General features: G+C 46.0%; 1 protein-coding gene across 1 annotated transcript in view; it reads left to right on the top strand.

The window, feature by feature from the left end:
- Positions 1-21,839, top strand: part of psmb8a (proteasome 20S subunit beta 8A) — a 32,785-nt gene extending 10,946 nt beyond the window's left edge. The window contains exons 3-6 of the mRNA XM_059970599.1: positions 1,513-1,624; positions 6,669-6,798; positions 20,483-20,687; positions 21,598-21,839. Coding sequence (XP_059826582.1) covers positions 1,513-1,624; positions 6,669-6,798; positions 20,483-20,687; positions 21,598-21,698 — 548 coding nt within the window. The 3' untranslated portion in view covers positions 21,699-21,839. The remainder of the gene's footprint in view (positions 1-1,512; positions 1,625-6,668; positions 6,799-20,482; positions 20,688-21,597) is intronic.
- The last annotated feature ends 2,112 nt before the right edge of the window (positions 21,840-23,951 follow it).

Below are 23,951 nucleotides of genomic sequence, written 5' to 3' on the forward strand. Positions count from 1 at the left end.
ACTACATAAAGTGCTCAAAAACAGTGCAGGCATTACGATAAACAGGACAATAGGCCAAGGTGTCAGTCCAGGCTTCGGGTATTGAGGAGTCTGATTGCTTGGGGGAAGAAACTGTTACATAGTCTGGCCGTGAGAGCCTGAATGCTTCGGACGGCAGGAAGGAGAAGAGATTGTATGAGGGGTGCATGGGGTCCTTCATAATGCTGTTTCCTTTGCGGATGCAGCTTGTAGTGTAAATGTCCGTGATGGCGGGAAGAGAGACCCCGATGATCTTCTCAGCTGACCTCACTCTCCGCTGCAGGGTCTTGCGATCCAAGATGGTGCAATTTCCGAACCAGGCAGAGATGCAGCTGCCCAGGATGCTCTCAATACAACCCCCGTAGAATGTTATGAGGATGGGGGGTGGGAGATGGACTTTCTTTAGCCTTCACAGAAAGTAGAGATGCTGCTGGGCTTTCTTTGCTATGGAGTTGGTGTTGAGGGACCAGGTGAGATTCTCCATCAGGTGAACACCAAGAAATTTGATGCTCTTTACAATCTCTACCGAGGAGCCTTCGGTGTTCAGCGGGGAGTGGTCGCTCCGTGCCCTCCTGAAGTCAACAACCATCTCTTTTGTTTTGTTCACATTAAGAGACAGGTTGTTGGCCTCACTCCACTGTTTTTGACTGATGTGGATAACAATTGCCTGTTAAACCAGTGTTTCTGGTTAATATATTAAAATATATACAGTAAATCTCATTTTTGTGACACCAATCCCCTGGCCACACTGACAAAAATGCTCACAAGGCAAAGTTTCAGAAGAAGCCTTGTAGGAGAGAGGAGGGAAATGAAGGTTAAGGCCTGATCACAACTAGAATCTTCCTTGATACTAAATCAGACAGATCAAAGCTGCTATTTGGATTAATTCTGACTGAGGCAAAATTCCAGGGTTGCTATACAGCAAAGGAGATGGTGGTGCCACATTCAGAAAATGAATGAAAGTATGACAAAAAGTATTCCCTTCCCAAACCCACACATGGAATTTCAAGGAGGCTCAAATTGTATTTGCAAACACGACAGGGTCTTGGCCCAAAACATCAACAGCACTTCTTCCTATAGATGCTGCCTGGCCTGCTGTGTTCTACCAGCATTTTGTGTGTGTGTTGCTCAAATTGTATTTCTCACCTGCATATTACCCCAAACACAATGTAATTCCACAGATGTACAGTCAAGATTTTAGCATCATGGAATCATTGAGGATTTATGATATGTTAGCCATTTAAATACTTTTGTCTGTGATAGTGAGGAAAGTGCAGCCCCGCCTTAGCAAGTCAGCTCAAGACAGACCTTCCATTTGTTAGGCCAAGTGTTCTTTAACATTGATGAATGTCTCTGCCTCTCTGTCCCTTTCAGGGGAGTGAGTTCCCACCCTGCTTATTGCTGGTATGTTCCCTTTGAACTACAAGGGGCTCTTTTTCTGACATAACTGTCAATATCTATTGATATAAATGCAAGTTATTATGTGCTATACAGCTACTCCAAATAAGAACAAGGTGATTGAAATCAACCCATACTTGCTGGGTACCATGTCTGGAAGTGCTGCTGATTGTCAATACTGGGAGAGACTGCTGGCTAAGCAGTGCAGGTAAGAACATTCTGCATTTTTTCTTAAACTGTTAAATATCTCAAATCTAGTTAAAAATCAGGCCGATAGCTTGATGTGTAATAGCGTAGTATGTCAGTAACCCAGCATTCACCCATCCACATGGATTCTCCTGAAGGTCATGGAAATTTGAAATGGAACAATAGCACAGCAGGTAGTGCTGCTAATTCACAGCTCTGGGATACCGGTGTTCAGTTCTACCTCTGGTGCTGTCTGTGGGGAATTCACACGTTCTCCCTATGACTACATCGACTTCCTTCCACATCCCAAAGACTAGCAGGGAGTGTTGCTAGGTTAATTGTCCATTATAAAATAACCCCAGTGAGCAGGTGATGGCAAGGGAATGGGGGGAGTTCATGTTACTAGATATATGAGGGAGAATAGGTTGCAGGGAAATAATCTGGGGAATCTGAATTTCTCCATGGGCCAGCATAGAACCTCATGGGTCAAATGGCCTCCTTATTTTGTCATTATGAAACATGAAGTTATTTTGTGAGAGTGATGGAATGCTGCCTCATCATGGTACACACTACCTGCTGTGCGATTGAACATAGGAGACTCTGCATAGGTTTCAGGCTGACACGGTCATTAAGTTCCAGAACTGGTCACAAAGTTGCTCAGTCAGCTCCAGCCAACCTGAGAAAGCAGAGGATAAAACAAAGTCAAAGTTGAGTTTACTGCCATATCCACGAGTACATATAAGCACAGGTGTAATGAAAAACTTACTTACAGCAGATTCACAAGCACATCGCATCAGATACACAACATTCACAAGAATAAAAGCATAAATTATACAAAATTAAAAAAGAATGAACATTATTATAACCAAATAAAATTCCACTGTAATGTAAAGAGGTCATAGTGTTGCTACTGTAGGTTTACTCAAATAAAACAAAATGAGGTGTTTTGTGTTTAATGAAACAGGTAACACATTTTATTGAACTCCAAAACCTACACCACCAAAGTGTGCTAAAAATCCTTACATAACAACGTCATCACATCAGACATAAGTGAAACCCCGACTCTATGTTGGTGGTTGTGAATTTTGCACATTTCTCCCAATGATGTTACCCTACACTACACATAGTTACACACACAAAATGCTGGTGGAATGCAGCAGGCCAGGCAGCATCAATAGGAAGAAGTATAGTCGACATCTCGGGCCGAGACCCTTTGTCAGGATGAAGCGTTCCACCAGCATTTTGTGTGTGTTGCTTGAATTTCCTGCATCTGCAGATTTCCTTGTGTTTACACATACTGATTAGGGTTTTGTCAGGTGGTTCAAGGACAGAATTGTTAAAGAGAAATAGCTGTTCTTGAGCCTGGCGATGTGAAACTTTCGGTACCTCCTGCCTGATGGCAGCTATGAAAACGTAGTATGGCCTAGATAGTGGGGATCTTTGTTGATGGATGTTGTCTTCTTTAGACACCTGTAGATACTGCTGATGGTGGGAAAGGACGTGCTTGACTGGGCAGAAAGCACTGCTGTCTGTAGCTTCTTGAGTTCCTGTGCATTTGAGTTGTTGCACAAGACCATGACGCAACCAGTGAAAACACTTTCAACTGTACATCTATAGAAGTTTGTTAGAGTGTTCATAGAAAGTAGAAGTTTAAAGGTTCATTTATTATCAAAGTATACAACTTGAAATTCTTCTTCTCCAGATAACCACAAAACCAAAAAAGAAAAGAATGGCAGCACGATCATCAACCCTCAAACTATTCCCCCCACACAAAAAACTTTGGTGGGAATATAAAAATTGTGGGGCAGATAAGAGTTCACATATGGATAAGGAGTATAAAACAAAGAAACTGCTTCATAAATCCAGCAGAGAGCTCAGGTGAAGCTGTTTAACCAGAGAGCAGTTAAAAGGTTAAAAGGTTAAAAATTCTAAATATTAAAAAAATTAAAGAAAATGTTAAAAAAGATTAAAAGTTAAAAGGGTGCCATGCTGGCATAGCAGTTGGCATGACGCTATTACAGCTCAGGGCTTTGTAATTCATTACTTGAGATTCAGTGATGTTTTTTGGGCAGCTAACAAAACTGCTAACTATTTTACTAAATAAACCTTTTCTGGTCATCAATCACTGCAATTTGCTGCTCGTAATTTCCCTTTGGGAGTTGTGGTTTTGGGCTGTCTGTATGACCTGGCATTTTTGCAGTATTTTGAAGGATTCAGTGAACTGGACTCTCAAGCTTTGGGGGGCCATCTCCGGGGTGGACTTTGGGCTGGATTGAAGCAGCAGAGCCTAGGCCTGAGAGTGAAAAATTAACCAACATTTAGCTGATTTAAGCACCAAGCCAGATTTTTAAAATTCAGGCATAGAGCCTGAGGGTGAAGGATGAACCTGTAAGGCTTTATTCACCTCAGCACTAAACTGACGCTGCAGCTGTGGCCTGCAGCCATCAGGCTCCTGGACTTGCTGCACTCATCTCAGCATGAAGTCAGCTCTAGGGATCTAGACTCACTTTCTGGGACTCTGTGGTTGGGGTTCTATGTATGATTCATTTACTTTTTCATTGTTTGCATGATTTGCTCTTTATCTTTCTCACTTTGAATGTTTGACTGACTATGCTGTGTGGGTTTTTTCCCATGGATTTTATTGTGTTTCTTTGTTTTATGGCTGCCTACAAGAAAATGAATCTCAAGGTTGTATATTGTAAACATACTTGAAAAATTAATGTACTTTGTAGTACTTTGAACTTTGAATTCCAGTGCCATGTGTAAGGAAATTATAAGTTCTCTCTGTGATCACATGTGTTTCCTCCCACGTACCGGTTAGTACAGGGGTTCCCAACTTGGGGGCCATGCCATAAAAAAGGTTGGGAACCCCTGTGTTATTGTAAATTGTCCTGTGAATAGTCTAGGATTAAATCAGTAAGTTGCTGGGTGGGTCAGCTTGTTGGACTGGAAGGGCCTGTTCTGAGCTGCATCCCTACATAAATAAATAACACGTGCAGCTTGCTTCATTGTGTTTAAACTAGGGTGAACAGCAGACCTATTCAAGTAAGAGTTGGCAGTGAGAAAGGAAGGGGTGAAGTGGAGCACTACCATTCCCCCCATGGCTATTTACCCTCAGAAATGCCATGCCCCCACTGCACCCATTGGCTTGCACATTAATTCCTTACTGAAGATAACTTTCCACTAATCACACACAGCGCATTCCCCCTCATTGATCCCCTCCTAAACCAACTCACAAATAAACCTTCTTACATCACTGTACCTCCAAAGATTCTGAACCTCACCTGTAACATCTGCCCCCATTCTCTGCGTTCCAGGTCAGCCATTGCTCGAGCACTCTTTACATGTCTGGAGAAAACTAACATTGAAAGGTTGAGGGGGTGGGCAGTAAAAAGCCTGGCCCAACCATGAGGTTCCCAGATGTGTGTAGACTGATGACATTCTGGGCTGTCAAGCAGAATGTCGGAAAGTGCTGTTTTTACACAAATAGTTGTGGTATATGTTAGAAATCTACAGCACATTACAGGCCCTTCGGCCCACAATGTTGTGCCGACCATGTAACCTACTGTAAAAACTTCCTAGAATTTTCCTACTGCATAGCCCTCTATTTTTCTAAGCTCCATGTACATATCCAGGTGTCTCTTAAAAGACCCCATTGTATCTGCTTCCACTGCCTGAAAGTGCATGAAACACTTACCCCTGACATCTTCTCAGTACCTATTTCCAAGCACCTTAAAACTATGACCCTCGTGTTAGCCATTTCAGCCCAGGGAAAAGGCCTCTGACTATCCACAAAATCAATACCTCTCATTATCTTATACACCTCTATCAGGTCACCTCTCATCCTTCGTTGTTCCAAGGAGAAAAGGCCAAGTTCACTCAACCTCTTCTCATAAGGCATGCTCCCCAATCCAGGCAACATCCTTGTAAATCTCCTCTGCACTCTCTCTGTAGTATCCACATCCTTCCTGTAGTGAGGTGACCAGAACTGAACACAGTACTCCAAGTGGGGTCTGACCAGGGTCCTATAAAGCTGTAACATTACCTCAGGCTCTTGATTTCAGTCCCATGGTTGATGAATGCCAAAATACCATACACCTCCTTAACAACACTGTCAACCTGCACAGCAGCTTTGAGTGTCCTATGGACAGGGACCTCAAGATCTCTTAGATCCTCCACACTGCTAAGATTCTTACCATTTATATTATATTCTGTCTTCAAATTGGACCTTCCAAAATGTACCACTTCACACTTATCTGGCTTGAACTCCATCTGCCGCTTCTCAGCTCAGTTCTGCATCCTATCAATGTCCCATTGTAACCTCTGACAACCCTCTAGACTATCCACAACACCCCCAACCTTTGTGCCATCAGCAAACTTACCAACCCACCCATCTACTTCTTCATCCAGGTCATTTATAAAAATCACAAAGAGGAGGGATCCCAGAACAGATCTCTGTGGAACACCACTGGCCACTGTCCTCCATGCAGAATATGAACCATCTACAACCCATCCTTTGCCTTCTGTGGGCAAGCCAATTCTGGATCCAAGAAGCAAGATCTCCTTAGATCCCATGCCTCCTTACTTTCCAAGGGAGCCTTGCATGGGGAACCTTATCAAGTGTCTTACTGAAATCCACATACATTACATCCACTGCTCTACCTTCATCAATGTGTTTTGTTACATCCTCAAGGAATTCAATCTGGCTCAGAAGGCATGACCTGCCCTTGACAAAGCCATGCTGAGTATTCCTATTCAGATTATGTCTCTCCAAATACTCATAAATCTTGCCTCTCAGAATCTTCTCCAACAACTTGCCCACCACTGAAGTCAGACTCTCTGGTCTATAATTTCCTGGGTTATCTCTACTCCCTTTCCTGAGCAATGGAACAACATTTGCAACCATATGTCAGAAAGTGCTGTTTTTTACCCAGTCATGGTGTACGTCAGGAAGTGCTGTTGTACACAAACAGTTATGGTATATGTCGGAAAGGTGACCTCATTCAGGAGCACTGATATGTTGATGTTAAGGTCTCTAAAACTATGCTGGCATATTGTTTTGACAGATTATACAAACTGAGAAACAAAGAACGCATCACGGTATCAGCTGCTTCCAAACTGCTGAGCAACATGATGTGTGAGTACAGAGGCATGGGGCTGTCCATGGGCAGCATGATCTGTGGCTGGGACAAGAAGGTAGAGTATCATAACAGTTCGAAAATACACCCTGACCCATCTCACTGGTATATCATGGTATCAGTTATGAACAGGAAACCAACCTACATGATGTGGATTATATGCCCATTCCTTAACACTGGGTCACAATCTTGGATCACAATCTACTGTAAAGGCATTGTGGAAATACACCAGAAAGATTATAATCAGGGGATTAGTAATTCGGGTGGTGCAGGGGTAAATATTGACCAGCAACACACTATCATCATCCCAACCTCAAAAGTGTTGGACAATGCAGTCAGAAACGCCAATAGACTATTGGAGCTGTTGATTATGTTCAGCCATTCAGTGAGATCCTGAGTGGTTGAGTATAAGGTCAGCCAAGATCTACCTGCATTTATACCTTTGATTTTTCTTTTACAAACTGTGGATATCACTAGCAAAACCACCATTTATTGTCCATTCCTCTCTGCCCTTCAGATGGTGGTGGTGGTGATCTGCTGCCTTGAACTCCAGAAGCCTTTCTGGTGTACTCCCACGTTGCTTTTGTGGGGAAGGATGGTTTAATGATTTTTGTCTGCATAGATGAAAAAAATGGAAAAACAGTTCCAACTCAGAGTGATATGCAAGTTGATGGGGAGTTTAACAGAGGTGTTTCCCTTGTTCCTGCTGGCCTTGACCTCCACAAGGTCATGGAGATGAGAGGTGTTGTCAGTGAAATTGTGGTACATCATTGCAGTCCATCTCATAAACACCAAAGCCATTATGTTCAAGGAGGGAATTCATAATTAGGGTGGTGCAGGGGTACCTGTTGAGCAGGATGTTTGGTCCCAGATGGTATTGAGCTTCCTGAAAGTTGGAGCCATAATCACCAAGACAAGTAAGGACTGCTCCATAACCCTCCTAACCTGTGCCTTAGGGTGTCAGAAGATGAGTCACTCATCTCAGAATATGCAGCCTCTGACCTGTTCTTATAGCCAGATTATCTCCGTGGCTGTTCCAGATGAGTGTCTGGTCAACGGTGACCAAGGATATTTATGGTGGAGTACTGAGTGATGAAAATACCATCTAGATGGTGCATTTTCGATTTAATGCCTATGGACTTCTGTTTTACCTAGTCTCTTTGTTAACACACAGTCAAACTACCTTGATGTCACTCTCAGCTCACCTCTAGATTTCATCCATTTGGACCCAGGCTGAAATAACTTCATTCCTGGTTTATATGTGTGTCACTCCTAATCTACAGTAATATTTTTGATTGTTAGCAATCCACTGAAATGGCCAAGCTAATCTTATTGTTGTTCATTTGCAGTAAATAGTAGAATGAAAAGCAATGGGAATAAATGGGAGCAATGGAATCACTCAATGTCACAGGCAGACCTTTATAACACCATTTCAAGAGTAGGGATATTCACTGATGACTGCACAATGCTCAAATCCATTTGCATTTCCTTAGCAAATGAAATAGCCTATGCCTGCATGGAGCAGGACCTGGAGAACATTCAGGCATAGGTTGATAAATGGCAAAAACATTCCCATCATTGTACTGTTAGGCAGTGATCTTCTCCAACAAGAGAGAGTCTAACTACTTATCAGTTGCTGGGTCTACAACATCAACACCCTGAAATTGAACCAAAGTGGCCACATAGAAACGATGGTTCCAAGAGCAGTTCAGAGGCAGGGTAACTTGTAGTCCAATACCCCAAGGTCTTCCATCTTTCACAGAGTAGGAGTGCAATGGAATGCTTGTCTGCATAACTGCAGCTCCATTGGCAATGAGCTTGACATGATTCAGAACAAACAGTCCACTTAATCAGCTTCCCATTCACTACCTTAAACATGGATTCCTTTCATCATAAACACACAGGTTGTAGTGTGCAGTTACTCATCGAGCTTAATTCCATGCCACCTCCCAAACTTGTGACCTCTACCACCAAGAAGAATAAGGGAAGTAGATGTAGAGGGTTGCCACCATTATGAGATTCCACTCCAAGCTGCACAGCATCCTGACTGGGAAATGTTCATTCAGTATCGCCAGGTCAAAATCCTGGAATTCTCTCCCCAATAGGACTATGGGGGGAGCTTCACCAGAGGACCAAGAGCTTCAAGGCACTGCTCACGTCAGATTTCTCAAGAGTAATTAGGGAGAGGCAATTAACACTGGCCTGCAAACAACACCAATAGATTTCCTTCTTTAAATATTTCTGACAAAAATCATTGAATTTTATTTGCATGTTGCTTAGATTTCCTAAGCATTTGATAGAGACTAATCTAGGCTAGGAGTAAGGTTTAAAGTAGGATGCAACAGTTTCACTAAAGTATTGACAAGAAATTAACTCAGACCTCTCAAGTGAGATTCCGATTAGATTGTTAACCAGTCAATAGCCATTTCATATGTGGCATCAAACTCAGTAGATCTCGGGGCAACTTTGCCACTGTCTTGAGGTAATCACCAGGGAGAATGACATGGAAGCTGGAGAGTTAAGGGTGGTGAATGGGTGTTTATGTGACCCGAGTCTGAAATGGTGGTGTACCACAGGGGTCAGTGCTGGGAACTTTGTTGTTTGTTATAAATATAAATATATACTGTATATAATATATATACACACACATACACATCCAAACACATTCTCTCACTCAGTGGCCTGGTGTTACATCCACTTCTAGCTCATTGTTGTAAATTCAGAGATGCTCTTCTGCACACTACCGTTGCAATGAATGGGTTACTGTCGCCTTCCTTTTGAACCAGTCTGGCATTTCTCCTATGACCGCTTTCATTAACAAGGCATTTTCACCCAGAACTGCTGCTCATTTAATGTTTTTTTGTTTGTTTATTGCACCATTCTCTGTAAAATCTAGAGGATGTTGTGTGAAAATCCCAGGAAATCAGCAGTTTCTGAGATACTCAAACCACTCCGCCTGGCACCAGTAATCATTGCACAGTCAAAGTCTCTCAGATCACATTTCTTCCCTATTCTGAAGTTTGGTCTGAACAACGACTGAACCTCTTGACCATGTCTGCATGCTTTTACGCATTGAGTTGCTCCCACGTGATTAGATATTTCAGAATCAGAAACAGAATCAGGTTTAATATCACTGGTCTCATTGTAGGACACTTAGAGTAAATGGAAGGGACTTTAGGAGCATTGATGTACAGAGGGACAACGTGGTTCAATTCCATAGTTTGTCTGAAGGGGCAACACAGATGGATTATGTGATGAAAAAGGCTTTGGATAGATTTGCTGTCATAGGATGAGGCAATAAGAATAAGAGTTGGGATGTCATGGTGGCATCCAAAACATTAGTTGGACTGCACTTCGATATATGGGAAAATGTGATTAGCATTTATCATCATCAACCCAGAGAAGCCTTCAAGTTGCATATAAAATATCCCACATAAAAAACTTCCTAGTATCTGAGCCATTAGTTATCACTGTACTAAACTGGAAAATCACTTTATTGCTCCCACACATACATCAAGAGCATAAGGATAACTAGGGAAATGGTAGGACCAGTCAGGGATAAAGGAGAGGACATATACTTGGAGCTGAGGATGTAGGTAAGGCCCTAAATTAGTACTTTGTGTCAATACTTACCAAAGAGAATGTCATGGAGGACAGTGAGATCAGTGTGGACCATGCTCGACATAAAGAAGGTAGTGTTGGGTCTCTTAAAGAATTGAGGTGAGAGGAGAGATCGTTGGGGCTTTGACCAGCATCGCTGTGTCCTCATAAGCCACAGGTGATGTTGCAAGTGACTAATGTTGTCCCGTTGTTCAAGAAGGGAAGTAAAAATAATCCTGGAAACTATAGACCAATGAGTCTCACAACAATGGTACGGAAGCTGCTGGGGAAGGTTCTTAGGGATAGGATTTATGACTATGTGGTAGATCATGGTCTAGCTAGGGGCAATCATCATGCTTTAGGGCTTTGTTTGGGGCAGAACATGTCCTATTAATGCGATGGAGTTTTTTATAAGGAGGTAATGAAAGTCAATAATGAAAGTAGAGCTATGGATATTGTCTGCACGGAGGATCGTGGGGTATTTGACAAAGTATCTCATTGGAGGTTCATCCAGAAGATCAAGGTACATGGGATCCATAGTGACTTGGCTGTTTGATTCAGAATTGTCTTGCCCATAGAAAACAGAGATTAATGATCAATAGGACTTATTCTGGCTGGAGGTCTGCGACTAGTAGTGTTCCACAAGGATCTGTACTGGGACCTCTGCTGTTTTTTTGTACATATAAATGCTCTAGATGAAAATGTAAATCGGTGGGTTAGTAAGATACATAGATTGGTGGTGTTGTGGATAGTGTAGAAAATTGCCAAAGATGTAGCAGGATATTGATCAATTGCAAATCTACATAGAGCCATAGCAGGTTGAGATTAATCCAATCAAGTGTGGACTGTTACACTTTGGAAGATCAAGTGTAAAGGGACAGGGCACAGTTAATTGCTGGACCATTAACACGGTTGATAAACAGATACATCTTGTAATCCAAGTCTATAACTACCTGAGAGTGGCTACACAGGTTGATATAGAGATAAAGAAGGTGTACAATATGCTTGCCTTTGAGTTGAGGCAATGAGTTCACAAGTCAGGAAGTTATGTTGCAGCTTTATAAAACTCTAGTTAGGCCACATCTGGAGTATTGTCTTCACTTTGGTTGCCCCACTATAGGAAGGGTGGGGGTGTGTACAGCAGAGGTTCACCAGGATGCTGCCTGGATTTGAGGAAATAAGCTAGCTGCTTGAAGGAGAGGCTGGACTTGGGATTGCCTCTGGAGTGGTGGAGGCTGAGGGATAACCTGATAGATGTTTATAGGATTTGAACATAAGAAATAGGAGCAGAATTAGGCCATCTGGCCCGTCAAGCCTGCTCTGGCATTCAATAAGATCATGGCTGATCTGGCCATGGAATCATCTCCATCTTCCTGCCTTTCCCCTACAACCCTTAATTTCCCTACTCTGCAAAAATCTATCCAACCTTGTCTTAAATATACTTACTGAGGTAGCTTCCACTGCTTCCCTCGGCAGAGAATTCCATTGATTCACCACTCTCTGGGAAAAGTAGTTTCTCCGCATCACCATCTTAAATCTACTCCCCTGAATCCTGAGGCTATGTTCCCTAGTTCTAGTCTCACCTACCAGTGGAAACAACTTTCCTTTCTCTACCCTATCTATCCCTTTCATAATCTTATATGTGTAACACTTACCCACAGGCTGGTATATGTCTAGGGGAAAAAGGGATCCAGCCACTCTCCAACCCACCTCCCGTACACGCAGGTGCTGTGAGAATCGAGTTTACGCCTCGAGCCCGCCAACAGTATCAAATCCACAACAAATACCGTTATGAAATACACTTTAAAGAGTTTACTAAAATTAAAAAGAGTAGTAAGCAATACAATATATATACACAAGGAAAAAAACAAAAGGCGCCACTTATCAAAGTTCAGTCTGTTTAGTGCACTCGTTGGAGCTCAATCCACGAACCAATCGACCCATCCGGCCGTCGCACCTGGGACCACCCCGGTGGTCTTACGAGCAGTCCAGCACACGTCCACCTTCTTCCATGTCTTCCTCGGCCTCCCCCAAAAAACCCGCGAAAAAAACCCCTCCCCCAAGTTCCCAGCATCACAAGACACAATGACATTCCCCATTGATTAACAAATGAATACAATTACCATATCAGCCATTCTAAAGTGAAACAACGGCTAGAGAAACACTTATCCGCCAAAGAAACATTCCTACTTGTAACAAACCAAAGAGGCCATTTTGAGTAACATACCCAGGACATTGTACATTCTCTCCCCACCAGCAAATGTCATGCCCTCATGGCATTACTAGAGGTCCCCAAAGCTTCTTGCAACACACAAAACCCAACCCAGGTGCAGAAGGCAATGACATAACTACCCAGAGCAGTAGAAATCACACTCGGTTCTCCCAGTACCACATATGTCAACCGCTCCGGGGGGCGCCTAATCCTCTGAGATCTCCATACCCCTTCTGCCCCACTGGGCTCCCTCGTCACCTGCGAACCCACTGTCTCGGACACCCCAGGTCTACCTGACAGACCCGCACCCCCTTCCTCACAGGGGTCCTCCCTCACCCGAGATCTCTCCGGCTCACGCTCAGATTCCACCCTCTCTCCCACCAATGTAGGCTGCCTCTCCATCTGACCCTCAAGACCTTCCCTCCTCTCACCCAATTCAGTATGGGAAGGGCCAGGAGCCTCCTCTCCTGGTACTGGAGCACTAGCGAATGGGAACAGGACCCACTCATCGGAGTCGTCCTCCTCTGAATCGGTAGCCATTCCCGAGTGAGGGACCCGTCCCCGCTCTTCAGCAGCGGGCTCTTCCCGTTCTCCGCTCCCTCGCAGAGTCCTTGTACTGGGCGTAACCTCCCACTCGGGCTCCTTATCCACCTGCACCCCTTGACCCAGTGGCAGCAGGTGATTCCTATGGAGTACCTTGATAGGCCCTTTCCCATCCTCAGGTTTCACCCGGTAAACTGGCAGGTTCGGCATCTGGCTCTCTATTACATAGGGGCTGGCCGCCCATCGATCTGCCAACTTGTGCTTACCAGGGAGTCCCAAATTCCGTAAAAGGACCCGGTCGCCCGGTAATAATTGTACAAACTTCACCTTTCGATCATACCGCATCTTATTCCGCTGATTTTGTTTGGTAGCCGCCGCCTCGGCCAACTCGTACGCCCGCTGTAACTCCCTCTTCATGTCGGACACGTACTTTAGATGGGACTTCCCGGGAAATTCACCCACTCCACCTCCAAAACACACGTCAATGGGCAACCTCGCTTCCCGCCCAAACATCAGATAATAGGGTGAATACCCTGTAGCCTCATTGCGAGTACAATTGTAACAGTGAACCAATTGTCCAATATGACGACTCCACCTGCTTTTCTGCCCAATCTCCAGCGTCCCAAGCATATCCAACAGGGTCCTGTTGAATCTCTCTGGCTGAGGATCTCCCTGTGGGTGGTAAGGGGTAGTCCTGGATTTCTCAACCCCAAGCATAGTCAGTAATTCCTGGATAAGGCGGCTCTCAAAGTCCCGCCCCTGATCACTATGGATTCGCCTGGGAAGGCCGTAATGCACAAAGTACTTCTCCCATAGCACCTTCGCCACTGTCGTCGCCTTCTGATCCTTGGTGGGAAATGCCTGAGCATAGCGAGTGTAATGATCGGTGATGACTAATACATTCGCGGTGTTGCTGGTGTCAGGCTCAATCGACAGGAAATCCATACATACCAGGTCCAGAGGTCCCGCACTCTGCAAGTGCGACAGTGGAGCCGCCAACGCTGGCAGGGTCTTCCTCTGGATGCAACGACGGCATCCCCTACAGTATTCTTCGACGTCCCCCCTCATCCAGGGCCAGTAGAACCGGTCTTTGAGTAATCCATATGTCTTTTCCACCCCCAAATGTCCAGAATCATCATGTAAGGCCTGGAGTACAGTCTGGTGATACTCCTCTGGCAGGACCAGTTGCCAACAGCGGGGTTGGTCCGGAGGCGTTGTTACCCGGTACAAGATTTTGTTCTTTAACTTCAACCGAGACCACTCCTTCAACAACAGAGGCACGTATGGGTGTTTCGCCTTCTCAGCCAACGCCCCATCCCCCTTCTCGACCGCTCTCCACACTGTGCCAATGCCCGGGTCATTTTGCTGAGCAGTTGCCACTTCCCCCGGACTCAGTTCCGGCAACTGTTTAGTCCCCAGAGCGGTCAGGTCACAGTAAACTAGGGGTATGGCGTCGTCAAAAACCCCCAAATGATCCACGGCTCGTTCCAGCCTCCCTCTTCCCTCGGCCTTCACGGTGATAACAAACTGACACATCGCCTTCACTCCAGGGGCAGGGACACTCTCCCACTCCTCGTCCCTCTCCTCCTCCCCCGGCTCCCGACGAGACAATGCATCCGCATCGATATTCTTGCTTCTGGGGCGGTACCTCAGGCTGAAATCATATACCGACAATGCCGCCAGCCACCGATGTCCTGTGGCATCCAGCTTCGCCGAAGTCAAAATATAAGTGAGAGGATTGTTATCCGTTCTCACCTCAAACTTGGCTCCGTAAAGGTAATCGCCCAGCTTGTCCACCACCGCCCACTTCAGCGCCAGGAACTCCAACTTGTGAGTGGGATAGTTTCTCTCCGATGGCGACAAGCTTCGGCTGACAAAGGCTACTGGCCTCAATGCTTTGCCATGCTCCTGGTACAGAACAGCCCCGAGACCCTCTCGGCTGGCATCCGTGTGCAGCACATATGGCTTCTGGGGATCGGCAAAAGCCAACACCGGGGCCTGGGTCAGTGCCCTTTTCAAAGATCGGAACGCCTCTTCACATTGATCATCCCATCTCGAGCCAAAAGGTTCCGCCGGGTTCCAGTATCCTCCAGCATCCTGCCTCTGGTTCCCCGTCCTCTTCTTCCCCACCGGGGGATAGCCACACAACAGCTGAGTTAACGGGTGACACACTTTGGCGTATCCTTTCACAAATCGCCGGTAATACCCACAGAACCCCAAAAATGAGCGCAGAGCACCCACTTTCTGGGGTCTCGGCCAGGTGGTCACAGCCTCTATCTTGGTTGGATCAGTAGCCACTCCCTCTCACGAAATGATATGGCCAATGTAGTTAACCGACGACTTGCAGAACTGGCATTTGTCCAGGGAAAGCTTCAACCCTTCTTCATTAAGCCGGCCCAACACCTTCAACAGTCTCTCCTCATGTTCCTCCAAAGTCGATCCAAACACTATCAAATCGTCCAGGTACACCAGCACCTCCAACAGATTCATATCCCCCACAGTTCTCTCCATGAGCCTCTGGAAGGTGGCTGGGGCTCCGGATATGCCTTGGGGCATTCATTCGAACTGAAAGAACCCCAGTGGGCAGATAAAAGCGGTCTTCTCTTTATCGGCCGCACTCATTGGGATCTGGTAATACCCACTTCTTAAATCCAGCACACTGAACCACTTTGCACCGCTCAGGCAGGCCAACGCATCCTCGACTCTTGGGACAGTATATTGATCAGGGACAGTTCACCGATTCAACGTCCTGTAGTCAACACACATGCGCACTCGCCCATTCTTCTTCCGTGCCACCACTATTGGGGACGCATAAGGACTTCGAGACTCAGCTATGATTCCGGCCTCCTTCAACTTGCACAAGTGCTGTCGCACGTCCTCAACATCTGCCGGAGCCAGCCACCGGGATCTCTCTCGGAACGGGGTGTCCTCCGTCACCCGGATGGTGTGGCGAGTGCTTTTGGAGCAGCCAACATCAAACTCGCCCCGAGAAAAAACAGCTTCCATCTTCAGCATCTTCTCCACTAGCCTGCGTTTCCACTCCGGCAACACTGGGGAATCCCCGAAGTTAAAGGCTTCAGCGGTCAGCTCCCTTCGATGCTCCGATCCCTCCCCGTTAGGGGTCCGCACTGGTGCGCTAGACATTACCGTCACCGGGAACAGATGTGCCAGCGGCATTCCCCTCTTAAAGGTGATTTCTCTTGCCGTGGTGTTCCTGACACTTATAGCTATACGCCTCGCATGTACCACCCCTGGTCTCTGCACTTCGGGCCTCACCAGCGCCCCCACCGGAAATCGTGTCTCCCCTTCAAGATCGTCTGGGGCGTCTACTAACAGGGCTTCTCCCGTCGGCACTCCTGGGAATCTGGGGGTCCCCATCACTAGTGCTACCTCCCCTGGTTGGATCACCTTGGGCCTCGCCTGCGTACACCACACCGTCCCTCGTTTACACTCCGGGTCCAGCCCTTGGGAGACAACCCCTTCTTTGAACACTGCTCGAAACACTGGATGCACCGAGAGGGTCAACAGAAAGTCTTCCCCCCCTTTCTCCTTACAAGCTCCCAGGAGCCGTCGCACAACTGGGGAGTTAGTCCCCACCAGGAGGGCAGCACCACCGGTCTCCACCGGGTCAGGACACACCAACACCAACGTCTCAATTGCTTCCGACACTCCCACATCGCCCTCTGAGAACTCCAGTCTCACCGATAGGTACCCATCGTACGGGTAGTCACCCTCGCTCACACCCCAAATCTGCAGGGCGTCAAATGGTGTTATGGGCAAATGCTTTAGATGTTGATTGTAGAAAGACCGGTACAATAAGGTCACCTGCGATCCCATATCAAGAACGGCTTTTGCGTAAACTCCCTCTATCCGTAGACCCACACTGGCACGGGGTCCTACCAGCCCATCCGGAACAGAGGCGTGGGCACCCGGTGGTCTTCCAGCTGATCTCTGGGAACGTGTTCCTCCAGAGGCTCCAGTCCATTCCCTCACTGAGCCTCTCCTAAGTTTCCCCGACACCTCTCCCTTCTTAGTCGCAGGGGGGCTTGTCCTCCGCGGGACTCCTTGTCTCTCACAATCCCACCTAAAGTGACCCTCCTCTCCACAGCTATAGCACACCCTTGGCCTTCCACAGTCCCGCCTGAAATGCCCCTCTTTCCCACAGTTAAAGCACACACTGCCGGCTGCCCCTCCTCTCCCAGGACGGCTCCTGCTCCCAATCCACTGCACTGATCGCCCCTGAGAGTAGGTACCTCCCCTGTCCCTCCCCTCCAAAGGGGGTTCCCTACTCCCCGGGGGTTTGTCATTCCTCCACTCAGCCACCACTTCCTGTATCGCTGAGGATCGCTCCCGTAGGCCCGTGCCCCTTTTCCGCCCCAATGCTCTCTCGTCCTCTCGCAGCTCTCTAATCAGTTGTCCGAAGGATGGAGGGGGACCTTTCCTATAAGCCTGCCGGATAGTCCACGCCACCTTGTCCTCCTCCAGAGAGCCACTGAATAGCTGACTCATCCTCACGCTAGCCACGTCAGTCGCCTTCACTACCCCTCGGCGCCGCAGCCCCGAGAGCATCCCCTCCATCCTAAATATGTACTCGGAGAGCTTTTCCCCTCTCCATTGTTCCAGGCGTTGAAACTCTGCTAAAAGCAGCCAGGGTTCCCCTGACAACCCAAACGCTCCCTCCAAAACTTCTAGGCAGTCCTCCACTGAGGCCCCAGGCTTCTCAGCTTTCAACTCCCGGATGGTTGTGGCTGCTAAACCCCTCAAACTTCCCAGCAATCGCTGCCTCTTCTCCTCCTCTGAACCTGGCCACTCCTCTAACATCAAAGACGTATGCTCGATCCAGGTCTCATAGTCCACCTCCCCATCCGGAGTAGGCTTGGCTCCGGAGAACACCCCTGGCTTCAGCCGTGGCCTCTCGGCCACCCCCACCAGGGAATAAAGTGCGGCTGCCAGCTCCGAGACTTCCACCCTACCTGGGGAGCGGGGCTTAGTCACGACTCCCTCCTCCCACCCCTCTTTACTAGTGCCGGGCACCTCTCTGGGGTCCACCTCTAGCTCTAACTCTTCCCCCGATGTCTCCTCAGCCTCATCCTTGTAGAAGTGGAGCCCCCATGGCCCCTCCTCCCCCGGTACACTGACCGTCGCCGGCAGTCCCACCGTCCTGACTTCAGCACTCGTACGAACCAACACCCAGCTAGACCCCACCTCTTTACCACACCGTCTAGCTACCAATTCTACCTGCCCAATACCCTTCACCGAACTTAAACCCCGCACTATCGCGTCTCCCGAAACTCGAAAATCCACTCCGCTCACTACGCATGCGTACTGTACCGGTACACCTTCAAACTGGCACCAACAAACAAACTTGTCTCTGTCCATCTCCGCTCTGCAGCCTGCGCGATTCCACAGCCCCTGACAATCCAATCCGGGACGAGCACCCCACAAATGTAACACTTACCCACAGGCTGGTGTATGTCTAGGGGAAACGGAGATCCAGCCACTCTCCAACCCACCTCCCGTACACGCAGGTGCTGTGAGAATCGAGTTTACGCCTCGAGCCCGCCAACAGTATCAAATCCACAACAAATACCGTTATGAAATACACTTTAAAGAGTTTACTAAAATTAAAAAGAGTAGTAAGCAATACAATATATATACACAAGGAAAAAAACAAAAGGCGCCACTTATCAAAGTTCAGTCTGTTTAGTGCACTCGTTGGAGCTCAATCCACGAACCAATCGACCCATCCGGCCGTCGCACCTGGGACCACCCCGGTGGTCTTACGAGCAGTCCAGCACACGTCCACCTTCTTCCATGTCTTCCTCGGCCTCCCCCAAAAAACCCGCGAAAAAAACCCCTCCCCCAAGTTCCCAGCATCACAAGACACAATGACATTCCCCATTGATTAACAAATGAATACAATTACCATATCAGCCATTCTAAAGTGAAACAACGGCTAGAGAAACACTTATCCGCCAAAGAAACATTCCTACTTGTAACAAACCAAAGAGGCCATTTTGAGTAACATACCCAGGACATTGTACATATGTTTCTGTATCATTCTTCTGAAGTCCGACGAGCACAGTCCCAGGAGACTCAATCTTTCCTCAGAGTCTAACCCCCTCATCTCTGGAATCAACCTGGTGAAGCTCCTTTGCACCGCCTCCAAAGCCAGTATATCCCTCCTTAAGTAAGGAGACCAGAACTGCACACAGTACTCCAGACACGGCCTCACCAGTACCTGTATAGTTGCAGCATAACCTCCCTGCTCTTAAATTCAATCCCTCCAGTAATGAACGCCAACATTCCATTTGCTTTCTTGATAGCCTGCTGCACCTGCAAACCTACCTTTTGTGATTCACGTACAAGCACTCCCAAGTCCTTCTGCACAGCAGCACACTACAATTTTTATCATTTAAATAATAACCTGCTCTTTCATTTTTTCCTTCCAAAGTGGACATCTTCACTTTTACCAACATTGTGTTCTATCTGCCAGACCCTTGCCCACTCACTTAGCCTATCTATAATCTCACTGCGGACTCTCTGAATCTTCTGCACAGTTTGCTTTCCCACTCAATTTAATATCATCAGAAAGCTGGGGATTAGATAGAATAGACAGCCAGTATCTTTTTCTAAGGGTCAAAATGACCAACATGAGAGGGCATGCATTCAAGGTGAGAGGGGGTTGTTCAATGTTCAAAGGAGGTTGTTTACACAGAGTGGTGGATGCCTGGAATGTGCTGCCATAGGTGGTGGTGGAGGCAAATACAAAAGAGGTGTTTAAGAGGGTCTATCATACTTGCCTCTTAAAAGTCTCCATCATATATTATTGCATAGATAAGGCAGAGAATGGAGGAATATATAAATTGTGTAAGCAGAAGGGATTAGTTTAATTAGTTTTGCACAGCACGGTGTGGGGAAGACCCTGTTCCTGTGCTGTAGTTCAATGTTAACAGCGTTTGTGAGACTTTTCAGTTATTAAAACAAATAGCTGGAAGTTGTAGGAAGATACAGCACAAAAAATCTCCTTTAGCCCATTAAGTGCAAACTGACCATCAACCATCCGTTATTCAACACGTTTAATGATTATATTGACAATCATTTGGTTTTATTGATATTTGATGCCTATTTTAAATAGTGAAATTCCAGAATTTGCAGATCCTGCAATATCAGGCTTCAGTCCCGATCAGTCACTTCTTCAGAACCTCATGTTTCAAACCATCAAGTGCTCCCACTGTTGTACTATCTCCCATTCAAATTGAGATCTATGCATTCAGTCCCAGACCCTGCTTTGTTTCTGCAGCAGTTTTGCATGTTAGCACAATTTTAGTAGAAAATAAATATTACTCAGCCTGGAATTTACATTGGACCTTTCTTTATTACATAGGGCCCAGGACTCTACTATGTAGATGACAATGGGACAAGACTGTCTGGAGAAATGTTTTCCACTGGTTCTGGAAACTGTTATGCTTACGGTGTCATTGACAGTGGCTACAGATATGATCTGACAGTGGAAGAAGCCTACAACCTGGCACGACGGGCCATTTACCATGCCACACATCGCGATTCGTACTCTGGAGGCTTTGTCAACAGTAAGATATTCCCAGCAAATAAAAACAAATATAATTCATGCATTTGACAGCCGACTGCCCTCACCCACTTTTTTCTAATTTCTTTGAGCTATCATTTTGGTTCCACAAATTATCCTTTCCTAGTACATTTGGTTAAGGGTAGAAGAATGAAGACCCTTGCTCAGGTCACCAGTTACTGAATCACAGATCTTTCCTTCATCTTTCCGTCTAACTGGAATAACATATCAGTCACTTCCTACCTTTACATGGATGAAGGCATTGGCCTGTATAGGGCAGAAATGGACACTGGGAGAATTCACATGGACGTTGTACATTGGTTGGCTTTGGACTCCATGTTCTGATTATCTGTTCATGAGGATGTAAACAGGAGGAGGCTGTTCAACCATCCCATAAGAACATGGCTGGTCTTCTACTTCTTCATCACTTTCCTGCGTGAACCCAATATCCCTTAACTCCCTTAAGACTTAATAGTTTCTGACTAGAATACTGTATACTCAGTTAGTGAACTTCTGCAGATCTCCAGGATGGAGAATTATGAGGATCCACTATCTTCTAGATGAAAAAAAAAAAAAAGTTCTGAAAATGTGACCTCTAAATTGGGAGCTCTTTTAGGACAAATATCTTGCATCTAGCCTATCGAGCCCTGTAAGAATATTGTACTTTTCACTAAGATCACTCCTCATCTTATTAAGCTCTTTCAAATACAGTTTAATCTCATTTCACATGATAAACCCTGGTGAACAATCTGGTGAACTTTCATTGCTCTTCCTTTACTGTAAGTGTATCCTTCCTTCAGGAGGGAGACCAGACCTGTACACAATATTCCAGATGCAATTGCACCATGAATTCACTGTGATGGAGCAAGGCACCTCTGCAAATATTTCAATTTAATTTCTGTTTTTGTTTTTAGTGTATCACATGCGTGAAGATGGTTGGATAAAAGTTTGCCAGGATGATGTTGGTGAGCTTCATTACAAGTATGGAGCTGAGAAAACCAAGATTCTCCAGTGAGGACAGTCACCAGAGCAAGCTGGCCAGTTCAACAGTATCAAATCATTAGACTCACAAAAAATGTTTGTCTAATCTGCAAGTAGAATCCTTTTATTTTGTAATCCCAAAATTAAATAAAAAATTCCAGGAAAGGCTTTTGATTTGCTATTTTGTGACAGATTCTAATGAATTAATGCAGTTAAAATCAGTCCTCTGCATGATTAAGTCATGGCCTCTATGCATGCCTGAAAACAAACTGGGGCCAGGTAAGGTGCAGGCGTTTATGAAAACCAGAAAAATGTTAATAAACTAGAAAAAGTACAGAAACTATTTACAAGGATGTTGCCAGGACTTGAGGGATTGAGTTATACGGAGAGGTTTGACAAGCTAGACCTTTATTCCTTGCTGCATAGATAAGGTACTCTGTCTTTTTAACAGTGTCGGGGAATTAAGAACTAGGGGACATTGGTTTAAGGTGAGAGGGGAGAGATTTAATAGCAAAGTGAGGGGCAAATTTTTTACCCGAAGGATGGTATATGCTGTATGTGGAATAAACTGCCAGAGGATGTTGAGGTAGGGTCAATAACAATTTAAAAAAAAAACAAAAAACAGATATGTGAAAGGAATGCTTTATAGGGATATAAGCCAAACACATGCAAACGGGACTAGCTTAGATGAGCATCTTGCATCGCAGGGACCAATTGGGACAAGAGCCCTGAATCTGTGCCGTATGACTTTATGATCATCTCTACGACTCTATACCCACTTCAACCTATTGGAAAAGCAATGGATTTCTATTTATTCTGCAGACCCAGACTAGGGATGAGTAATCATCATTTATCTACTCTAATCCACATTAGAATAAAAACAAGCACTGGAACTCAGCAGGTCAATCAGTATATGGAGGGGGGAGGCAAAAGATATGAGTTTAGGGTCAAGATTCTGCATCAGGACTGAAAAGGAAGGGGCAAGGACACCCGTATATAGCAGCCAAAAGTGGGTGGGACAAGGACGAGGAAGTGATATGTCGAACCAGATGGCGAGGAGATAATGGAAAGATTCTCTTTTGATTCCTCCTGCTTCCTACAGATCAAATGTGTAGCTACAGACACTCACTTGGGTCTGAGCTCTGCCTGACTCATTGATGGCTATGAGGAATAGGCCTTGCTCCAGAAACCACCACCACCCTCTACTCTTTATCTGCTACACTAGCAACTGTATTGGTTCAGCTTCCTGCAGCATGTTGAATTCGACAGCTCCGTCACTTTTGCTATTAACTGCCATGCCGCTCTCAAATTCCCACACATCTCTTCCTTTTCTGGATCTCTCTGTCTCCAGCTCAGGAGACAGATGTACCACTTACATTTTCAAAAACTACACCCACAGCTACCTCAGCCATGCCTCCTCCCACTCTGACTCCTGTAAGGATGCCACCCATTACTCTCAGTTTCTCCATCTCTGTTACGTCTGTTACTGAGATGGGGCCTTCAGCTCCAGAGTTTCTGAAGTGTCCTTCTTCCAGAAGAGAGTACGTTGGTTGATGGAGCCCGCTCACATGTATCTCCCCAGTTTCCTGGATTCCTCTCTCAACTTCACCCCCCCCCCCACCTTCTTTCTAGGGAGAACAGCAATGGAGTTCCCTTGGTCCTCACCTTTCCAGCTACCCTACTCTCGGGATCCAACACTTCATCATCTACCATTTCCGCCAGCTGCAACAGAACACCACCACCAGCCATATCTTCCCCTCTCCATGACTCCCTGATCTGCTCATCCTTCCCCACTCACTCACTCTTCATCTCCTGTCCCCTGACACTTTCCAGTGCATTATGAGTCGAAGCACGTTCGGTATTTGTCATGGGAAAGTTGGATGCTCTGGGTTGTGGGAGCATTGCCCAGTTTGTCAGCACTTTAAAGCTTATAATTAAGTAAACACTGACCTGTTGCTTGGCAAATTCAGAGAGAAAGCTAAATGTTGTCTGGATTGGTCTAGCTTGTGGCTCTGTGCAAAGGACCCTTCCAGAAGGTTTTTTTCCTGTTTGTGTTTCTAATACTGTAAAGTCCTCTGCTTTCCCCTTGCATGCTGGGATGGAAATGTTGTCCAATTTTTAATTAATGATGACTCAGAGTTGGTTCCACAAGAGAGAAATGTGTCCTCAACAGATGTGTGGAGGAACAATTCGAGGAGACAGGTGGGCTTGCTGCAATTTAAATTCTACTTCAAGGATCTATGTATAACTCAGGCTAATTTAGTGCTGTACTAAAGAAGAGCGTATT

Source organism: Hypanus sabinus, chromosome 5 (genome assembly GCF_030144855.1).
Source record: "Hypanus sabinus isolate sHypSab1 chromosome 5, sHypSab1.hap1, whole genome shotgun sequence".
Lineage (NCBI taxonomy): Eukaryota > Metazoa > Chordata > Chondrichthyes > Myliobatiformes > Dasyatidae > Hypanus > Hypanus sabinus.